The 22,915-nt window shown below is 40.8% G+C and overlaps 2 protein-coding genes across 2 annotated transcripts; one reads left to right on the top strand and one right to left on the bottom strand.

The window, feature by feature from the left end:
• tomm7 (translocase of outer mitochondrial membrane 7 homolog (yeast)) lies at positions 1-17,899 on the top strand. Its single transcript, XM_062529960.1, has 3 exons — positions 1-186; positions 9,995-10,043; positions 17,469-17,899. The coding sequence occupies exons 1-3, from the start codon at positions 84-86 to the stop codon at positions 17,482-17,484; spliced, it is 168 nt and encodes a 55-aa protein (XP_062385944.1). The 5' UTR covers positions 1-83; the 3' UTR covers positions 17,485-17,899.
• Positions 17,900-18,005: 106 nt separating this feature from the next.
• On the bottom strand, positions 18,006-19,277 carry LOC134073020 (interleukin-6-like). Its single transcript, XM_062529951.1, has 4 exons — positions 19,133-19,277; positions 18,919-19,014; positions 18,669-18,809; positions 18,006-18,379 (listed from the first exon to the last, which is right to left on the bottom strand). The coding sequence occupies exons 3-4, from the start codon at positions 18,756-18,758 to the stop codon at positions 18,167-18,169; spliced, it is 303 nt and encodes a 100-aa protein (XP_062385935.1). The 5' UTR covers positions 18,759-18,809; positions 18,919-19,014; positions 19,133-19,277; the 3' UTR covers positions 18,006-18,166.
• Between the last annotated feature and the right edge of the window lie 3,638 nt (positions 19,278-22,915).

Genomic DNA, 22,915 nt, shown 5'->3' with positions numbered 1-22,915 from the left:
CAATACCTAGCTCCATTTACGGCCACGCATCGCAACCATCACCTGAAGTCCTTCAGAACCTGGGCACGGAGATCGCTAAAAATATGGTCAAGCTCAGCAAAGAAGCCAAACAGCGGCTCCAGCAAGTGTTCCAGTGTGGACAGTTTGTTGTCCGGTGGGGTTTCATCCCCACGGTTTTGTATTTGGGTCAGTATTATTAGACATTCCCTGGCATGATGTATAACAACTAGCTACGGTTAGCATGTTAACAGCCTTCTTGTTGCTCATCTCCAGCTCCCTCACCACGATAGCTAACGTTATTGTATTCGTGGTTAATTTATGTCTAGATTGTGAAAATACAGATAGGTTTAAAGGTAAAACGGATCTTTAACCCGTTTGCGCGGAGGTAGCTTACACATGATTCATGAACTGTTGCCTACTAGCTATTTAGCACTTAGCCACATTTAGCTAACGACGTTGGCAAGGTGACAAGGTGGTTAATCGGATGCCGTAAATAAGTGTTGATTTGTGGATATTTGGAGAGTTGCGCTTATGGATTGAGACACTTAGTTCCCGGGATTTGAAGGAGGTGTTTATATGGTCTCAGTTGGTACTTGCATGCCATGTCCTCTTCTTTCTCTTTTTTGGATATTTTAGTCACTGTATGTTAGTGGGAAAATAGTAGCCTACCTAGGACGTTGAATAGAAGTTGCAACACGAGTCACGCTCACGTCAGAAAGAAAACTTAGATAAGAGGACGGAACCATGTCTTGTGTGGATGTGGTAGATATGTACTATCTATGGTGGCCACGCAATTCAGCCAATATCGGATTTTCGGGTTTCCGCACTCCTTCCTGCCACTGACGTCAAGTTAGCTAATCATGCCCCAAGATCATAGCCCACCGTCTGCCGGTCCAGAACTTCGTCAATGACTTGAAATAGCTTACGTTTTTATTGTGTCACTTCGGAAATTATGTAGGCCTACGTAATAGTGAGAGGGATTTGGGCACTTGCTCAAGACCGTCTTAGCAATGATGAAATATGGAAGTTACTAGTTTATGGCATAATTCTAATGATAGTAAGTGGATATGAAACTCTGAGTGGCTCTGGATATGTCTGCCTTTGATTTACGAGTGAGCATTGGAAAGCGCAACTGCATACATGCATGAAATGAAATGTAGTCTAAATCTAGATAGATAGATACTTTATTGATCCCCATGGGGAAATTGGGGATCAGTGGAAATCTGGCCAACATCAAAGCAATTGCATTGTGGATGGGTGGGCTATACATTTAATCAGAAATAGGAATAGGTAAGACCATGATATGTCCCAGAATTAAGATTTTGTGTGATGTAGACAGTTGGCGGTAGTTGTATGGGGGTGGTGGATAGGGGGACATCCCATAAGCCTATAAATGACATGGCTTGCATAGCAAAACTCGCATGGTCACAAAAATCGGAAGTGGAAACTTGTAGAAAAACTAGTGGAAGATGTGCTCAGATTTAGTATGGTCAGTGGGAATCACAATAATGTTAAGAGAGCGCACACGGCATTGCATTTCCAAAGCAACACTGACAAACTCACAATGCAACCCTTGTTGCAAAGGAGCATATGTTAAGATGATCATATATGTGCAAATATGTCAAGAGCCTACACCGTGGGTCTCCAACACACCGCTCTCAAGTTACCAGTCTCTCGCTGCCCCTTCTGAGCTTGCCAGAGGCTGAAGCAGTATGCCGACTACATTTAAACATTCCAGCATACGAATGTAATGAAAAGTATATCATGCATGATATGGCTACTAATTGGTGCTGTGAACCAATTATCTTAACATGGCCTGATGGCGCTAATTTGATCACCTGAGGGTACCTGAGTACAGGTTGGGGATATCCTTTTAAATTTCAGTGATTTCACTGGCACCTTTGGTCTCTCTGAATAGTCGGTGTTGTGAACTTACATAATGGCCACAAATCTTCCAAACTGTATATTTGTTCTTTTTTAAAAGTGAATGTCATCTGTCTCATTATACCAGGTTAGAGTGGAGTTACACTTGCTGCAGACAACGCGTACATGTTCGTATCATGGCTGCCTCGCGTATTTTGCAGTCATTTGGTGCGTCGGTCGTGCACGTCGTCGCAAGCGAACATGACGCGTCCGCGAGATGCAATACTGACAAGAAAGTAGGGGGCGATCATTGCCAAAAAAACTGACCGCAAGATGCATTATCGACATCAACGACGGGGGCAATCATGAGAGTATACAATGGCACATGGCCACATCCACGTCTGATATTACTACATAGTCCAAGAGCATTAGCTCAAAATAGGGTCAAACCCGGAACAAATTAGTAACAAGCTGAATTTCTCAGGATATGTTCAGAATACCTTTAGGAATAACATACTAAAAGTCCCCGTGAATCCCCCTTGTGCTCTCTGAGATATTCAAGATGGCGTCCAAAATGGCCGCTATTTGGAGATAAAACCTAATACAAATGCAATTAAAAGGTCAAAATATATGTTTTTTAGGGTAAGTAAGTCAAGTTCATCATTAGTTTCTTGAATGGAGACATTTCATAATAATACAGTTATCTCCATATAAGTATTGGAACACATGCTAAAGTTGACTGTATAAAATCATCTTTTGGAAATTGATCTTAATGCCTTAAATGGAAAAAAATGAGGATATATCCAACCTTTAAGGACATCAATTTTGTTTGTGAATAAGTATCATAATGGTTTTATTTCAGCTATTACAGTAGCTGGTTTCATTCTCATTGAGCGCAATGCAATTCAAACCAGCTAAAAGGCTAACTGAAATAAAACCATGCTAATCTCTTGGTATGGTGAAGGGTATGTGATGATGTGGGGTTATTTTAATTCCAAAGGCCAAGGGGACTTTATCAGGGTGCATAATGTCCTGGATGGAACCATGAAATATGTTTTCTCATACAAGGAATCCAAATTCACCATTGACACACTGCTAAAATTAAAGTTAACCAAGATTAAGATCATTAATGTGACAATGACACAAAATGTGCATACAAATTTGATAGTCGACATGATTGTGAGATGGAACATAACGTAACCGTGCCTTGCGAAGAGTGACCAAAGCTGCGAAATCACCGCAAGCAATTGACTTTGAATGGAGACGAGCGACTAAAGCAACAAAAGCGACCAGAGGCAAAATTTGGGCGACTAGAGCGACTGAAAAAAGTTAAAAGTAGGGATGTAATGATACACTCAATCCACGATACAATAGGCTACACGATATTAAGGTCACGATACAATACAATTTTATATATTATTGTTATTATTAATATTATTGTTATTATTATTATTATTATTATTATTATAAGCTATATAAAATAGCAGATTATCTTACATTTTCTAGTAAAAATTGAGTTAAGAGAATTGAAATTGAAGGTTAAAATCTCTCATGTCATGAGCAACTTCATAATTATTATGTAGCAGCTGCATTTTACAGCTACAAAAGCGATCTTGCAACTTTGGTAGCTCTTGGTGTGAACGCACAGTTAGACAAACAATCAGATAACAATTTTCCCTCTATAACCTTTATAATATACTAGCACATAATATTATATATATAATGCTGACCTCATATAGCATATAATATTATACTTGTACATAATGTCCTAAACATCAAGTTCTAAAGCCATTTCATAAACATACAGTATACGAGAGGTATTCATTATGCAAATAATTACTTTTTTAGTCATTTCAATCCTTGATTGTAATTTCTTCTTGGAAACCTACACGCATTTACAGTACTGTGAACATTCTTAAATGTGAACTTGTGAAGTCCTGAGCTCAGTAAGAGTTCACATAAATTGTCACGGTCACAGTCTATAGATATTAGATTTTTGACATCAGAGTCATTCAGTGACAGCGACGGAGTCATGCATTATCTGTAAGGAGTTATGCACGGATTATGTGCAAGTTGGATGCAAAGGAAGGCCAACTCTGTCATCTTTACTAGATGATGAAGAAACTGAAGAATCAAGACCAGTTTCTGATGATGAAGATGATGACTGAAGTGATGTACAGTCCCCTCCGACCATAAGTATTGGAACACCTGCTAAGTTGACTATATAAAATCATCTTTTGAAAATTGATCTTAATGCCTTCAATGAAAAAAAGAGGAAATATCTTTCTGAATGAATAATGTATCGTAAATAAATAAATGTTTTCCTTAAAATACAGGGGTCATAAGTATTGGAACGCCTATGTTGAAGGGATAATCCGGAGTGAAATGCACTTTAGATCAATTTTTCGGACTATTGGGAGTACATACGTTGAGTTGACACCAAAATCATGTCATTCGGATGTATTTTGAGAAAGCTCGAGGTCACCGTTTTTAGCCAAAACTCGTTAGCCTGGAAGTGACCCGGGCATGTCCTTTCGCCGCTACAAAACGCTACTTTTATACCTCTTCTACTGTTCCAAACAACACTACACTTACGTGGTAGTGAGTAGAGGGTCCCTAAAGCCAAACCGAAGTATCCCCACGTCTTTATGTGGTCGGATAGAGAGTCCAGAATGAATTTAATCGAGTCCGTACCTTTCCGGAAATGTTATTAAAATGTTGTTAAAGCGTTGCCAGCTGCAACAGCGACATTTCCGGAAAAGATTTTGGTGTCAACTCAACGTATGTACTCCCAATAGTCCGAAAAATTTATCTGAAGTGCATTTCACGCCGGATTATCCCTTAACCCTATGTGTTAAAATTCCCATAGAGGCAGGACGATTTTTTTATTCATTTATTTATTTTAAATAAATGGATCCATCCAGGACACTATGCACCCTGATAAAGAACCCTTGGCCTTTGGAATTAAATAACCCCACATCATCATATACTCACCATACCAAGAGATTAGCATGGTTTTATTTCAGTTAGCCTATTAGCCGGTTTGAATTGCATTGAGCTCAATGAGAATGAAACCAGCTAATAGGCTAACTGAAATAAAAAAAAACATTATGATATATACTACACAAACAAAATTGATGTCCTTAAAGGTTGGATATTTCCTCATTTTTTCCATTCAAGGCATTAAGATCAATTTCCAAAAGACGATTACAGTCAACTTTAGCATGTGTTCCAATACGTAGGTAGCCTAACTGTTATAAAATGTCTCCATTCAATAAACTAATGATGAAATTGACTTACTTGCCCTATAAAACATATATTTTGACCTTTTAATTGCATTTGTATTAGGTTTTAAGCCTGAAATACAGAAAATATCTCCAAATTATGGCCAATTACGGCCATTTTGGACGCCATCTTGAATATCTCAGAGAGCACAAGGGGGATTCACGGGGACTTTTAGTATGTTATTCCTAAAGGTATTCTGAACATATCCTGAAAAATTCAGCTTGTTACTAATTCGTTCCGGGTTTGACCCTATTACTACTGGACTAACAGTCTCCCCCTAGTGAAGACCTCCAGTTGGGTGCATAATGCTGCAGCATACGCTTACGCTTGGTCTAACGGCAAGTATAATCCCAGCCTTAGTAGATTTGTGGCCATTATGGAGGTTCACAGAACCAACTAGTAACCACATGCAAGAGTAACCACAGGTGCCACTGAAATCATTCAGGTACTCTCAGGTGATTATGTCGGAGCTAAATTTGCCTATTAATCTTAAATCTTCAAATGATGTATGGGGTAGCACTACTGGGTCTTGACATATTTGCCAATATATGCTAATATATATTGTATAATAGTATTGTTTTGTTATAATTTGTCTATTGATAGAATTTGAAATTTATTTTGCTATTGTCCTTAAATTTAGCCATACCATGCTTTAGTTATTATTATTATATATAATTAACTGAGTGACTTATTTGATTGCTATTCTCATTTCACTGTTTTATTTCTCATTAGGTTAGTGCTTAAAATTATTGTTTTACTGATAATATTACTATTCTCCCTAGTTTGTAATTGTTCACTGTTAATTTAATTTGTATTGTTATTTATTTGTATGTCGCTTTGGACAAAGGCGTCTGCTAAATAGCCATAGCCATAGCCATAGCCATAGCCATAGCCATAGCCATAATCTCGACATAATGCTCCTTTGCAACAAGGGCTGCACTGTGAGTTTGTCAGTGTTGCCTTGGAAACGCCGTGTGCGCTCTCTAGCATTTTTTTTTTTCGTCACAGGTGTTAGTTTCATTTCACACCTCAACTGCATGGGACTCTTAAGCCTACATGAACAACTCTTTGTTCACAGTGAAGTTTATGATATTAACAAGAAAACATCATTTTTTTTACTACATGTGTGAATCCCCTCAGCTGTCATCGTAGATAGAGTAATTCCTACGAATAGTCGGCTTCTGATCTTGGTCTAATTAGTACAGAGTTGCAGGTCGGTGCTTTTTTCAGTCTTTACCGTTTCTGGTAAATAGAAAGGACGTGTGTTCAGAAGAAAAATATGTGGAAAAAATGAAAGTGTGCCCTATGGCGTGGGCCTCCATTGATGTCAACGTTTGGCGGCCAAACTTAATTGGCTTGTCTGTTGAACACATCACAGAGGAAGTGTGTCACATCACATCACATAACCCCGCCTTATGAATTCTAAGAATTGATCCTGAATTCTAAGAACATCCTGAATACTAACGAAATCTGTGTGCGATCTGACCACCTTCTTAATCTTAGCATATCTTTACAATCAAAGCGTCTATTTTTGCGTATTCTGGATGGTGGTGCGTTGGATTTATGTTAAGTAACATTCAACTTTAATCCACCTTTTGGTCAGTCTAATGCACCTGGCTGGGAGTGCACACAGTTTAAAGCTATTTAGATGGTTAGCGTTCGTCATTTGGTCAGCAAATTGGGAAATGATTAATGGGCGCACCTCTCACTTTACTGTTGTTGCAGTAAGCCATGCATCATATTTCCCCCACCCCCCACCCCCCACATTAACAACAGGAGATGCGTAGGCTAGGTTGTACTATGAATACACCAGGAATGCCGGAAGCATGGGGAGTAATTCTTGATTCATTGTATTTACAACCCCACTGAGTATTTTAGTTTGCAAGGCACGTCACAGAGTGGAGAATATACAGAGAGCAACAGACTAAGGGAGAGAAGCCAGTGGAATGAGAGTGTGTTGTAAGAGTGTGTAACGGTGTCACATCTGTTCTGAGCAAAGCAATTTCACAGAAGAAGAGTGAGCAAGGGAGAGTGAATTTGGATGATTGGCGGTGTTTTGAGAGACAAAAAAATCCTCGGAAATTTTCAGCAGCATGTCTTGAGGATTTCATTTCAGGCCAAAAGTTTCCACTTAGTCAGGACATTTCTGACCGGAAATGAGAGGGCTTGTTATCAGTCTCAACCAAAAAAAAAGAAAAAATGAATGGGCGTGACTGCTCACCAAAAATACTCTCTTTCAATGCAGCAAAACCACAAGTTTTTCATTGAACTTGAAAGAAGTTAAATTAAAAAAGAAAAAAGAAAATCCCCCTTACATAAAAGTAAAACGTCGGTTTTAAATTTGAACTAAAGGAATGGCCGAATCATGTGCCTATACAGCTGCATTGAACCCCTCTTGCCTCTCCATGACTGTCAAGTCTCTGACTTCCAGCATACTAGTAGCTGGTACCATGAGTAGTTTCTCTAGAAAACAGGAACTGTCTAGGGCACCCTGCGTCTGCAAAGAGAAAATGATGCAATTGCCAGGCATGCAGTCTAGGGTTGCTTTCACACTAGGTCCGTTTAAGTGGACCGGACCCGAGTGCGGTTACTTCTACCGTAGTTGGTCTGTGTTCACAGTACATGTTTGTCTGCGCACCCGGGTCCGTTTGCGCCATAAGCACCATGCTTCAAGACACAAACTTGAGAATTCTGTTTACAAATATCACTTGGCAACACAGCAGAAGCCGGTGCAATGAAGAAGACAAAGGTAAACATTCTTTAGATTCTTCAGAACGTTTGCTTAGCAACCTGCTCTAGGGTTCTAGCGAACCGGACCCGAGACCACCTTTTCAGGCAAACCCGGGTCCGCACCCGAGTTCGGTACGGTTTCGTTCACACTATCAAAAACAGCCGAACCATCGGACCAAACGAACCCGGGTCCGGTCCAGAGGACCTAGTGTGAAAGCACCCTAGAATTCTGCATGTACCCCCAGACCCCAGGCAATCATCCAGAAATGGGAAACTTTTCAGAAAGGAAAAGTGCTAACATGTGTGAACACAATTGTGAATTTAACTCAAGTTAAAGGGACTTGAGATAGGAGAAATACAGATTTCAATCTTGGGCTTCCTTTTTTTTTTAAATCCGTATTTCTCCCATCTCAAGGCAAACTGAGGGAATGATGCACGACCATTCAAAAACATAACTGGTTTTCTACAGATACAAAGCTTAATGCTAATCGGTGAAGTGTCCCTTTAAAGACGTGTGACCGGTACGGCAGTTGGTGTGCGCACTCTGTAAGCTGTCCATTCACTGTCCAGTCACGCTCGATTCACAAACGTCAGCACCTTGGTGCCCTACTGACTGATTTCATTGCGCAATAGTTGCTCCTCCATTGCGACATGGCTGTATATATTTAAGATACACACATAGGCAGAATGCGGGTTCACGCGGAGCCTCATTATGCAGGAAGCAAATGCAGTCTTACAGGCGTAGTGGGAGTAGTTCTTTTTTTTTTTTTTTTTTTATTAAATAGCATTTAAATAGCCTACATTGGAACACCAGAGTATTATATTATATCCTGATCTAAAAAGAGAAAATCCTTATAATAGCACACTTTATGCAAATTATAGCCTACTGTTCATTTAAAACTCCACCTCTTTTATTCAGCTGTTTGTTTGAAGCCTCAAAATATTGTGAACAAAGTATACTTGGTTAGCTTAGTCTACTGGTTAGACTGTTCAGTTTCCCCACGTGTGTTTAAGTTTCAAGGTAGGCTAATACTTTTTCTCCTTGGGACAGGCCCTTTTGAGTCTTTGAGTTGGAAATGCAAGTATGGAGTATTGAGATACAAGAGTTTAAATCAAATCTGTGCAGCATGCTAATGATGCTAACCGGATTTAATAATAATGTAGCTAGTCTTCTGTGCGTCATTGCTTTCACAATTGTGAATGTTTTATTTGGATTAAATGTGCAGGTCGAGGGGCAGGTGTCCATTGAGTGTGCACGAGAGGGAGAGCGAGAGAAAGTGGCAAGGGGGTTTCATTTTATAGGCCACCTGTTTGGTAAAATTGCATGCATAGTCTACAGTGAAAACTTACGAAAGATATGCTTTCACCCGAGCAGCGTCTGGTGCACCATTGCGACATAGATTTTTTTTTTCAATCGCACTCTTAAAAATGTTGGTCCCTGAGTAGGCAAAGTTTCCACGCTTCTAGGGATGATCTCGTTTAAATGGAGACAGACGAGGTGAGCACGGTGTGTGTGTGTGTGTGAGTAAGAGAGAGAGAGAGAGAGAGAGAGAGACGCATGAGTGACAGAGAGAAAGGACATATAGAGGGAAAGGAAATGCAGCGAATACGATGTGTGTTTTTAAGTGTTAAAAAATAAATTAACAACGAAACGCAATATGTGGCGGCCGGTAGAAGGGGTGTCACGTCTTGCGCTCAAGGCAAGCCTTGTCGGTGCTCACAGTCCAGGACCACAGGATCAGAAACGCTGGCTGGGCTACTTCTAATAGACTAACCCAGAGATGACCAGAGCACTCAGATTACTTAATAACTTTTTTTATTGTGGTGCACCGGTCGGCCGGCGGCCGGTGTTGAATCTGTGGCGCACCGCCACGAATTAGTCGGTGTGTGGGAAGCACTGTTCTTTCTACAGTATGCGTGAAATGGTGCCTTTGAGCTCCGTGCCTGGTAGGAGCATCTATCCTATTCATCTCCTTTCTTACGTGCCAAGACTGCATCCTTCCTCTGATGATACATTTGTTGTTGTAAGCAATCAGTCATTTGAACCTCAAAGCCAGCTCTAAGAAAATCAGAGAAAATAAAATATTCATGTTTGTTTGTCTGTTTGTTTTTACAGGATTCAAACGAGGAGCAGATCCTGGCATGCCTGAGCCCACACTAATAAGGTAGTCTGTGCCCGCTTGCTTGTCTGTCTGTCTGTCTGTCTGTCTCTGTCTGTCTGTCTGTCTGTCCAGGGTTCATACGTTTTTAGAAAACCTGGAAACGTTATGAAATTTGAAAATGCCAATTTCCAGTCCTGGAAAGGTTTTGGAAAACAAAAAACACCCCAAAAGTTTTGGAAAAGTCATGGAAATTTGCTTCATCCAATTCAACTCAGAAACATATCTCATTTGGGCAGGTCATGTCTCACACTTGCGTCACAACCGGTTTTGAGAAATATAAGGTCATGGAAATTTGTGAAAGAATCATGGAAAAGTCATGGAAATTCTCTGGTGGAAATGTGTATGAGCCCTGTCTGTCTGTCTCTCTGCCTCTCTGCCTCTCTGCCTGTCTCTCTCTGAGAGAGAAAGACAGATTGGGAAACCAGTTGCTCATGTGGAAGGCATGCTTTCCGTTGTGAATTCCTAGTATTTTGATCATGTTTGTAACATTGCATACAATCTGATTGTAACATGTGATTTTGCAGCTAGAAGAATGTTCAGTAGGGTCTGTATCAAATCAGATAAGAGTCTTAATTTTCGTTCAAACTTTGTCTATATCAAGAATGGGTCCCAAAACCATATAATATAAATAAAAATATTTCTGCCCAAATCCTATGTCTTCATGCTATTTTCCAGCCTGACGTACAGTATATAGCTATGTTCAAAATTAAATTCTAATCAGATATATCAGAGCATTGGAACATGATTATGGGGAGTGTTTTAGCCAATACAGGGGGAAAATGCCTCTGCACGCACAATTGAATAGAATAGAATAGAATAGAATAGAATATATCCTTTTTTGATCCTGTGAGGGAAATTCAGTTCTCTGCATTTAACCCAATTTAACCGAATTAGTGAACACACAGCACACAGTGAACACACAGCGAGGTGAATCACACAACCCAGAGCAGTGAGCTGCCTGCCCAACCAGCGGTGCTCGGGGAGGAGTGAGGGGTTAGGTGCCTTGCTCAAGGGCACTTCAGCCGTGGACTGGTCGGGGATCGAACCGGCAACCCTCGGGTTACAAGCCCGAAGCCCTAACCAGTAGGCCACGGCTGCCCCAGACCTAACCAATTAGCCTACCCTGAATCTTAGTGGCCAACACATCCTTCTTCTCCACATATGCTGTTTTCTATTAGATTGTTTACATGTATTGGACAGTCATTAGGCGATTTCGTGCACCAGCCACGATAGCAATGTAAATGTCTAGTAACAAGCTTTTTGCTGTAAACCAAAATCAACCGAAGCACGCCGAGGTCATGTGGATGAATAGGCGCTGTTGCTAACAACTGTCCATTATTGTATAAATCCCACTCGGACGATTGGATTGGTCCGCACAATTCTCAGTATTCAGTATTCATAGAGACTTGTCAATGGAACGAGCCCAGATCCAACTTCCTCACCTCAGTTCCGGCTGGCTTCCAGGCTAATTATTTCCCGCCCTTGAAATGACTTATTTAAGATATTAAAGAGGAACTATGCAGGATTGGCGATTTCATCTCTGGTTTCGGTTTCGTTTTTCGTTTTTGCTCGTTTTATGCTTGCATATTTCTCTGCAGGGCTTCCCCGACAGCTTTAGCATGTATATTTATACATATATAGGCTACAGTGGGTACGGGTTGAGAATGCACCTTCTCCCGCGGGACTCCCGAAGAGATCCCGCAGTGCATCAAGCCGATTTTTTTCGAGGCTAAGGCAATGTACCCAAACAACCACCAGGTGGCAGAAAGTTTCAACTGCATTTAATGATGAAGACCGCATATCCGTCAATAGTCGACTCCTTAATCTCATTGAATCATTAAAATGAAGGTGATGACTGGCGAAATTATTCAAACGACACTTCAATGAACCATTGTTGAAATGAATGAAAATGGTTATAGAAATCGCCTACAGCCAGCGTTATAAGAAATATATAAGTAATAGTTAAAGTCTTCTTCCGTATTAAACAGATAGCCTACGGGACGCTCTTTGTTCCGTAGGCTATTTTTTTTTTTTTAACAATTTATTTATTGATTTTCAAAGTGTTTTTATCCCACAATAATACAGGACATATTAACATTCAGGATTATATCCCATTGGTACAAAATCATAAATGTCATCATACAGAAACAAGTTTTAAACCCCAGGGCCCAGGGCCCTCCCACCCGACTCCATTGACCTACACAGGACTACAACAGGAAATAATAACAACAACAACAACAACAAAAAAGACATTGAAGTTACAAACCAACAAGCTAACAAAAAACCCAGCAAAAATAAGTAAATAAAACACAAAACAAAGCAAACAACAAAACTTGTTCTGGGGGAAAGGGGGGGGGGGGGGTGCTCTCTGCTGAGGGGATGTGACTTAATCTACATCAAGGGGCCGTAGGCTATTTTAAGGAACTACTCAATGCACACACACTGGGTAAACTGGCGCGCTACAAACATTAAAATGTCAAATCATATTTATTTCTCTTTGTCGCCATGATATTGGGGGAAACGCGGAGAGGCGAGATGGTCAGTCCTCGTATTTGTTCTTCGCGTTTCGTTATAAGAAATATATAAGTAATAGTTAAAGTCTTCTTCTGTATTAAACAGAGAGCCTACAGGACGCTCTTTGTTCCGTATTTTAAGGAACTACTCAATGCACACACACTGGGTAAACTGGCGCGCTACAAACATTAAAATGTCAAATCATAGGCTATTTATTTCTCTTTGTCGCCATGATATTGGGGGAAACGCGGAGAGGCGAGATGGTCAGTCCTTGTATTTTTCCTTCGCGTTTCGTTATAAGAAATATATAAGTAATAGTTAAAGTCTTCTTCTGTATTAAACAGATAGCCTACGGGACGCTCGTTGTTCCGTATTTTAAGGAACTACTCAATGCACACACATTGGGTAAACTGGCGCGCTACAAACATTAAAATGTCAAATCATATTTATTTCTCTTTGTCGCCATGATATTGGGGGAAAAGCGGAGAGGCGAGATGGTCAGTCCTCGTATTTTTTCTTCGCGTTTCGTTATAAGAAATATATAAGTAATAGTTAAAGTCTTCTTCTGTATTGAACAGCCTACGGGACGCTCTTTGTTCCGTATTTTAAAGAACTAGGCTACTCAATGGACACACACTGGGTAAACTGGCGCGCTACAAACATTAAAATGTCAAATCATATTTATTTCTCTTTGTCGCCATGGTATTGGGGGGAACGCGGAGAGGCGAGATGGTCAGTCCTCGTATTTTTTCTTCGCGTTTCGTTATAAGAAATATATAAGTAATAGTTAAAGTCTTCTTCTGTATTCTCTGCCACATTCGACAACAGCATTCAAGTTCCTTCTCAGCACGAAGACGTGACTTTGCTTGCTGTTGGCCCAGAACAACATGCTCGGATTCACCAACAGAGTCGCGGCAACGTTGGTAGATACGGATGCCTGCTCTTCAGAGCCATCACCACAAAGGAGCACTACAGAGCCTGGTGCAAAACCACCAACTGGGATGGATCGAAGGGCAAGCAAGCACTGCCACACAACGTCTAGACCTTTGTGTTGTCAACACTAAGCAGAAAGTTTCCTACGATGGGGAGAAGTGGCCGCAAGGACTGCATCGATAGTCCCTTTCCCACATAACTTCTAGAAGTTACCCGGACATATTTACCCGGGTAAAGGCACGACACGGACGTTTCCCACATGAGTTTTATGTCCGAGTGAGATACGGGTAATTGTGTTCACACTAGACCCGAGTAGGAGCCGCGAGGGGTTGGGCAATGTCAGCACTTGCAGGGGGAGGGAGATGACTAAATAAATGCGTTGTTGTATCCAAAACATCATGAAACAACAGAAGTAGTTAGCTCGCTAGTCAGCGGGAGCTAGCATAGAGGAAAAATAGCTAACCTACGACCACAGTAGGCTATAAACAAAGCTCTACTTCAACCCTGTCTGGTATAAACATCCAACATAACAAATTAATAGAAAATAATGACACACCTGGAAAATATAAACAGCACACAGAGGTCTGAGGCTCCTTCCCAACTCCTACAAAAAGCAACAATGCTAAATAACAGCGACGTTAATTATTAGCTGTAAATTGCTAACCACTGTAATAAACAGCTTGTTGCAAGCTAATCGACAACACTTCAAGCTATTCACGTTTGCAAGGATAATACTGCCTGTCCCGCAACAAACACAACAACCTGATTGCAGTTTAAATTTGTATTGTACGTACACAACAAAATGTCACTGTTTTCTGTACTCCGGTGTTCTCGTCTGTGTTCATACTCCTAGGGCAATGTTTATCGTTACCATGGCAATTTGTACTTTCTGCCTCGCGCTGCAAGCAGGCTGCAAGGACGCATTTCTATACGTCATCGGTACGCCCCCCATCTCTACCCAGAACTGTGCCGGCTGTGTTCCCACCTAAGCGCACCCGGGTAACATCTAGAAGTAGTACTAGGGGGCTAGTAGGGTGAGTTCCGGGTAAGAAAATACCCGAGTTTTGCGTTCCCACATACAGCCACCCGTTTGATATCCGTTTGACATCCGGATGTCTCGCTCATGTGGGAAAGGGACTGATAAGATCAACGAATGCCTTCGCAAGCCCCGAAACCCTGGCGATACATTTTCTTTCCTTTAATTCAATAAAACATTGTTTATCTGAAGAACTTTTCCGAGGTTGTCTTGTCTACCAAATCCTAAACTTAAATAGAGTAAACATTTTATCTTATGAAAAAACTCTTAGGGGGAACAGTTAGGCAGCCCTTCCTCCATTATCGTAGTAGGACTATAGGCAATTTATTAGAGGGGTCAAAAAAACTCATAAAGTAGGCTAGACTAAATGTGTCACTTTAGTGATTGGCTCTTTCAAATGCAAATTAGGTGGATGGGCTTTTGAATGGGCCTGCTGCAGATGAGAGGACAAATCCTAAGAATTTATTGTTTTTAGAAAGTGCCATTATCATTGCCATATTCTCTTAAAACATAGGCTATAGGCCTATATTTGAAAACGAGTTGATTAAAGGCTTCTAATGGTGTTTCTATAATATGATAAAAGCAGAGATTGAGATGTGTGTTTGGAACAGTTTTTCAAATCCCCCGGGGGTATTTAGACTCCAGGGTGTTAAGCACTCATTCACAACTGTCCCATCGCTAAATGCTCTCTTGTGTTGCGTGATCACACAAGTATAGGCTACCTGTCGTAGTGTGCTTTTAATTTGATAGGCCTAATTATTATCTCCGCCAAGGATATAACAAAGTCTATGGATTTGCTATCCAGTAGCCTAATAATTAGGCTATGTGCCACGTCCGATTTCGCAAGTGGTGTAGTAGGCTACATTTAAAAATCGACAGCCGCCTGTGAGATTCATTTCATGAAGAGCAATTGTCTTGTGCGATCATTCCCCCTCCCCCACACTCGTCTAACCAGTTCACTACATTATAGCCTACCTATATGCGGCACTGAGGACGACACTTGAGCCCGACACTATGTCAATGTAAAAATGTGTGTGAGTGCGCGCTGAACCACGAATTAACATATTAACTTTTCTTTTCAGCAGACATCGCAAACATAAAAAGAATCTCAAAACAGAAAGTCTTTCATTTTTTTTAATAAATCCATTCATTTCGTTTTGATGGTTTCCGGAGAGGTTCCTCGACTGGGTTTCGAACCCCGGTCGCTGGCGTACGACACCTATGCTTCAACCACTTACGCCACAGCTGGATGTGAACTTCAAAAGGCTTTATTCAGTTAGCGCCTACTTGAAACGCCGATCAAAAGTTCTGACATGTTAAACTGACGTTAGTTATTAATTCACCACATGATAAAATGCTGTCATATAGCTTGACGCCCAGCAGCCTATGGTAGTCTATGCCTATCTCTGAATCAACATGAACATGCATACGATAGGTACATACGTTACTAGAAACGTATTTTGCGGAGCTAGGCCTGCTAGTCGATGGTTACAATGAATTACCCTCACTGCCCTATCGCATATCTGACCATCCATTGTTACAATGTTACAAAATGCGCGATCTTCTCCATGCATGTAGCCTACGGTTATAAGTAAAGTGACAAGCATAGGCATGTATTAAAGAGATTTCTGTTAAATACATTTTATTTTCAGTCGTCAAAAGTGGTGGGGACAAAATCTGTGATAACAAGTGCTGGGTACATGTAGGCTACCCAGCGTAGCCTACATGAACATGCCTCCGTTTTAAAATAGCCTACACATTTCTAAGTATTCCTAGCATGTAAATGTTGCCAAAATGTCCATCTTGTCCATCTCTTTCGTCTTCGCCTTGACGTTGACAATAATAGCCTATTCACAGAAATGCGGTCTTGTAACCGTAATGAATTCATGAATTAATCTAAGGTTGCCTTAGTATTTCAGGTTGAATTGAAGGCTATTTCCTTCTGATAGGCCTATATGTTTCTAAAACCATTTTCATTCATTTCAACAATGGTTTATTGAAACGTCGTTTGATTAATTTCGCCAGTCATCACTTTCATTTTAATGATTAAATGAGACGGATATGCGGAGCATTTCTCTCCCTCTCCATTGACCAAAACGTTGCTCTGGCATCTCTGCTGGACTGACTGAGTTATAGGCTACGTCGAGTGAGAGAGCTGTGAGGTAGGCTGTAAACATTCGAAAACTCTGCAACTGCAATCTAACATGCCGACGGTCATGTCTCTTTTCTCCGCTTGTCACCAGCGCGGTGTCCTCGGGTTTTTCCATGAGCCGAACCTTCATATTATTAGGGCGGTCTATGTTGCCCCCTTGCGGTTGCAGTTTTCCCGATGTGCGGGAAAGAAAGGAGCATTCTCAACCCGTACCATCTGTATATATAAATATATAAATTGCAAGCGTGGTTCTTCTTGTTTCTTACGCGTCTCAGACTTCCAGATGTAAACAAGGAGCGATCGTCTCCTGCAGAAACTCCAAGGTTGCAATAGCGGATAGGGACACTGGGGGCTGGAGGAAATATTACTGTTTTCAATTAAACTGGTCAGTCAAGCAAAACAACGATTTCTGAGCGATTTTATGACTATGAAAAAGTTGAATAGGGTCTCTTTAAATGGCCTCCAATATAAGGTATTTCTGATGAAAAAAGAAACATTTATCATCCTTTAAGCAAAATCTGAGATGGAGCCGCAACAATTTTCTTGGATTTTGGATGGTTTGACACGGAATGACAGTAATATAAATTGAACCTTATATTTAACTTGAACATAGACATGCATCCACTTTTCCACTGGCAGTGAAAACGGCATCTAGTAATCAGACTAGTGCATAGAAACAAATACCGTTAGTCTTACACAGTCAAGCCATGACTTTGGCTGAGCGAGGTTTGTTTGTTGGATTCACCACCATAACGTTGTTGTTTCTTCTCCCTCCCCACCTTCTCTGGTGTAGTTTGCTGTGGGGCTGAGAGTTGACAGTGAGGACCATGAGAGATTGTGCCACTGACCGTAAGCCATCTTCACCACACCATCACCTCCACCCCATGGCTGCTGGGCGAACCGCATGGCCACACCAGGCACCTCTTGAGAGGACACGGCACAGCCAACTGGACTTCTGACTGCACGGGAGTAGTGTCCACTAAAGGACAACCTTAATCTACAGCCTGGCCATATACATCAGTGTCGCTCTGTCCCCTAAGAGACTGTTTGTTTTTTTTGTTTGTTTTTTTTAAATACTTTACTCTGAAAGTGTCAGCAGGTGTAGGTAATTATGTCCATGTGGTGCTTTTCTTTGTCATCGAGGATTGTGCCCTATACATGTCTGTCCATTTTGATAAGCGTCTGTGTTTTATTTGCCCAATAAATTCCTTCAATGTGGATAAAGTGTCTCATTCTTAATCATCTATTTCAACAAGGAGTCCAAACATTTTTGGCTGTTGTTTTAGGGACAACAAGTAACAACAAGATTATTATTATTACAAGTGTTATTAATTTATTACTTATAAGTTCCCTGAATAGAAAAATACATACAATACAATATAATAATACAATGCAATAATTTATCGAATAAATAACCAAATAAATATTTAGGCTACTGAGTACCCAACCCAGGGTTAAAATAAATAAATAAAACAAACAGGACATTTCAAGTTAATTTAAAGGTGTCGACTCTTGAGGTAGCTGATGTCTTCTCTCAAACTTCTTGCTCCGGGTAATGTGGCGAAGAGCTCGATGAGCGTCAATGAGAAACTGGTCAAAGCTGCGCAGGATAGCTTTCGTTGCCTTCTTCCTTTCCCACGAGTCAACTTTCGGGAGAACCTCCTCAGAAACTGTTGTGTCATCGTCGGCCCGGTCCTTGGGTCTCTGTGGTGATAATACCGATTGAACCATTAACATAAGCACCATGACAAGCATATTTCTATTTTCTCTGTCTTGGAGTTCAACAAGGCTGATTGCTCATATCTCTCATGACCAAGTTCACATTGTAATAGGGTCTTGAATCTTTAGGGGAGTAATTACGTTTCAACTGAATTACAATCAATTGGGTTGCACGATTGGACAGATGATGGACGATCATTAGGCCTAATGTGACTGGATTTAACAGAACATATGCAGACGGCCAAACAACAATCGTCAAACAAGTCTAGCTTACCACTTTCTTGACGAGGTTTTGCAGGTCGCTGGTCCTGTGGATGATGCCATCAACAAGAGTGGACTGGAAATCCTCCTTGACATGTTGCATACGCTTCACATACTGCTGAATACCAGTGACGATCCGTTTCAAGCATTTGGACTGCAAATGAACAGGCATGAGTTTCATGTTAAACATAATTTTGTAAATAGTGGTTTCTATTTGGACCTAGACACATGTGTAGCCTAGTCTATATAGCATATAGGCCTACCTTATCGAAGTTGACATGGAAGCATCCATCAGATATGCTATTGATTGGTGACTTAATGTTATACGTGTCCGCTACCTCGGAGAATTTAGAATTGAACTGAGAGGGGGAAAAAACATCGGATAAAGCATTTGTCATTTACAAAAACTCTTTCAAAGACTCTTCCTTATTATTTTCACAGTCTTTACACTATAGGCTAATTATGTTTAATGTTTACCTCAGTCTTAAGTCTAGCCACCTCCTCCTGGAGAACTGATGCTGTATTGACCACCTCATGATCTGTCTTGACTTCAAACTCATCTCCCGAGACATCTCCGGATTCTACGTCGGCTATTGGTTTCCCATCCGTCAACGAAAGGGTCGCAGCAAGAAGCGCGCAGATGAGTGAGCCTGCAATGAAGAAAGTGAGAGGATGAGAGGAAGTCTTGAGGAGTAGCCCAACCACGCATGAAACCAATAAGAACCGGAGAAAGTTTTGAGCTTCTCTTACTCGTTACGGAAGGCATTTCGCAGTAGATAGTAGTGAACACATTTTGTTCGAATATTTATAGGCCATCATTTAAACTTAAGGAAATCCCAAACCACTCCTTTTATAATGAGTCACCGAGTAGACGCAGTTGTGATGAAAGAAAAAAAAAAACACGTCAACTGGCAATTATTGAGGCTACTATGATAGATAGATAGATAGATAGATAGATAGATAGATAGACATAGATAGATAGATACTTTATTGATCCCACTTCTAGATTTTTATTTAATGGCAGCTCACTTTTTGCAGTCATGAAACCATCTGACAGGTTTAGGTTGGCCTACATTAGAGGTAATATGCTATATTAGAGTAGGCCTATTAATAATAAAAATGGTAATTATAGGGCAAATATGTCCAAAAGGCCTAGGCCTACATTAATATTAGAATTTAGACCTAAGGGGAACGAACCAATCAGTTAGCCTATACTTTGCTTCACCTGTGACTTCACAGTTTAGAGGACATCTTTCAAGAGGTTGTATTGGTGCGTGAAGTAATTGAAGTAGCCTTACCAATTAATAGCAGGGTCGTTAGGGGGTGACAGGGGGGGCCGATCACTCTCAACTTTCAAAAAGGTGGTGTGTTTGTCCACCAACATTGTCATAGCCTAAGAGATGGACAAATGTCAGCAACAGACTCAAATCCATTCTAATTACGGACCCACTCTGTAAAGCGCCATGAGGAGACATGTGTAGACTATAGGCTAATGTTTTGGCGCTCTATGAGTTAAAATAATTACCGATCAGTAATTTTAGTTGCTGCCTACGCAGATAGCCTAAACAAAAGCGAGATCTCAAAAGGAATGCAGGTAAAGCATCCCTAAACAAATCTACAACACGAGCCCAGTTTTCATGCGCAAAATGATAGGGCACGCACAGGTCTTATATAGGCTAGGCTACATGATTGTTGGTTTCTGGTGGTAGCTTGGTAATAACTGAACAAAGTAACACTGATTCTGTGCACACCACTGTGCACTGTCGGCTACAGCTGGAAATCTGGTCGGATAGTCTAAATCTCTGTTTTTAACACTATGATGTCCACACGAAATGTAATTTCTGTTTAAGCATAAAAAAGTGTTCTGGATATCCTATGGCCGTGGCCATTTCCCTTGAGTTGAGTGTTTTCATGCAGATGTCTGAATAATAGGTGAAGCAGATCTGTGCAAACCATCCACTTAAACCAGCTGATTCCGATGAGCATCTCATTCTAATTCTAACTCTAATTAGTTGTCACATATTTTGTAATAACAAATAACAAAATGATGTGTTTGGACACACACAGAGTGAGATGTGTTAAAAACAACACAAGTTGTGTTATTTTCAACACATATTGTGTAACAAATAGCAAAAGTAATGTGTTGGAAACAACACAAACTGTATATCAACAATAGAACATCCCAATTTTTTATGGCCTTTAAGTCTGGAGACTGCTGGACACTGTTTTCAAGCTTACCATCTTGTGCGGTAGGATGAACCCTTGACCAACTAGGCGCCTCTACAGAGGGTAGCCTACTGCATGGCACTGCAGAATGCTGTGGTAGCCATCTTGGTTCATGTATAAGTCACAGACCCTGGATTCGGCAAAACAGCCCCAGACCGTCACGCTTCCTCCTCCATGTTTAACAGTTGATCTCACAGGAACCATCCTTTCGACTACTCTGGCGTGCAAAAATCCTGTGTGATAAACCGAAATTTTGATTAATCAGTAAACACCTTCTTCCAGTCTTCAGTAGTCTATTGGCGATGATTCATGCATGGTTCAGGCAAGCCTCTTTCTCTTATCGTGAGGTCTTAGTAGTGGCTCTCTTGATGCAACTCGACCTGTCAAACCTGCAACTTAAAGTCTTCTCTTCACAGTTGAAAATGACACTTGCGCACTTTGACCGCTATATATTTGTGCTTGAGGCCTATGAGGCATACAAGCCATTGACTCCGTGAAACGTCTTCTGATTCTGTTGTGGACGGTTGGTTTGAGAGGTCATAGAGCTGTTATGGACAGGAATCTGATTATTATGATGATGTCACCTTGATATTGACTCTTGCACTTCCAGTGTCGAGTGTCCACTACAGAAATTCCCATATAGGTTATCCCATGTTGTTGGCTGTCAGGCCAGCAAGAGAGTATCCTCCATATATGCATATCTGCTGACATCGGTGAACGGGAAGTGGAAACTTGTGTAATGTATGGGTGAAGTACGTTAAGAGTTCCATAGGCCTAGGACCGAAACTAACAAATCATGTAACACTTTCAGAAAACGTTTGTCTAGGAGCGCTTCTTGGACTCAGAAAAAGTTTGTTTGAGGTGCTCTTTGGAAGGGAAAAAAATGAGTTGGTTCCTCTGGTTTTTCCATGTAACACTTTACTTAAACATTAAAGGAGTGAGCATTTGAACATTTTAACAAACGATTCCATTCCTCAAAAATTCAAAGTTCTGAAATTCCAATCCATATATTTTTTAGACATGTTTACGTTTTTAGGAGTGTTTATTTATTTATTTATTTGCTAAATATTTTCCAACATTCTGGCCACATCGATGTGACGGTACACCTTTAAACCAAAGATCCTTGACTATTGCGCTTCAACCCTCTCTGTTTACCCCCAGTATTTAGTAGGATTATAGACAGCCACATGTGTTAGGTCTATGGAACCTGCCATGCATCTACATTGTACAGTACAGACTGCATTCATCAAACTCTGTAATATTTTAGTATACAAAAACAAGAATAATGACAGTATTGTTACATTACATTGTTCATATGTATGAAGACAATCATTATACAGCATTATTAATGCTTCTTTACAGTTTATTATTATTATTTTTAATGTTTTATGAGGCCCCTACTGGGTTTAAGTGGTGTTAGTTTGGGCACCAACGAAGCACAGCCATAAATTATTTTCTTGTGGGGTTCATTAGGGTCACTGTGAATGACTGATGATGAGCAACATTCCCTTTCACAATCTATCAATACAAACTTACTTGCAATATCATGTGACGGCGGAAATTAGGCATTTCTTCGGTGGAAATCCACCGTCATTATTCCCATGAACTGGAATGGTAATAAAATGACCAGAGGAACAGAGGTGGTTCTGATGTGGCGGACGGATACTGTAAGTATTTCATAATGACGAAGCGTAACAGGGAGGACCAATCCCGCTTCTCCCTCAGCTCCCAGTGATGTGTTTGTAGCGAGGCCAGATCAGTGGCGTCAAGCTTGCCCTGACAAAGACCTCTCAATGCAGACAAAATGCTCCCAAACGGTTACAGGCAATGGTGTCCAGTAAAGCGGCTTTAGGGATCAAGAGAAAGTAATTAGTATAGTCTGAGTCATTGATGTTAGCCAAGGAAGAAACAGAGAACCGGAAATCAATCTGTTGCTAAGACCATCTCTCTCTCTCTCTCTCTCTCTCTCTCTCTCTCTCTCTCTCTCTCTCTCTCTCTCTCTCTCTCTGTCTCTCTCTCTCTCTATCTCTCTCT

Source organism: Sardina pilchardus, chromosome 24 (genome assembly GCF_963854185.1).
Source record: "Sardina pilchardus chromosome 24, fSarPil1.1, whole genome shotgun sequence".
In the NCBI taxonomy this organism is placed as follows: Eukaryota; Metazoa; Chordata; class Actinopteri; order Clupeiformes; family Clupeidae; genus Sardina; species Sardina pilchardus.
Note: the sequence above shows the minus strand (reverse complement) of the source record. Positions and strands in the feature narration are given on the sequence as shown.

Bases quoted from the DNA above. Each gene is read 5' to 3' on its own strand.
- tomm7 (XM_062529960.1), top strand. From the start codon at position 84: ATGGTCAAGCTCAGCAAAGAAGCCAAACAGCGGCTCCAGCAAGTGTTC. The intron at 187-9,994 runs GTCAGTATTATT...TTGTTTTTACAG, and splicing joins CCCCACGGTTTTGTATTTGG to GATTCAAACGAGGAGCAGAT.
- LOC134073020 (XM_062529951.1), bottom strand. From the start codon at position 18,758: ATGCAACATGTCAAGGAGGATTTCCAGTCCACTCTTGTTGATGGCATC. The intron at 18,380-18,668 runs GTAAGCTAGACT...TTATCACCACAG, and splicing joins AAAACCTCGTCAAGAAAGTG to AGACCCAAGGACCGGGCCGA.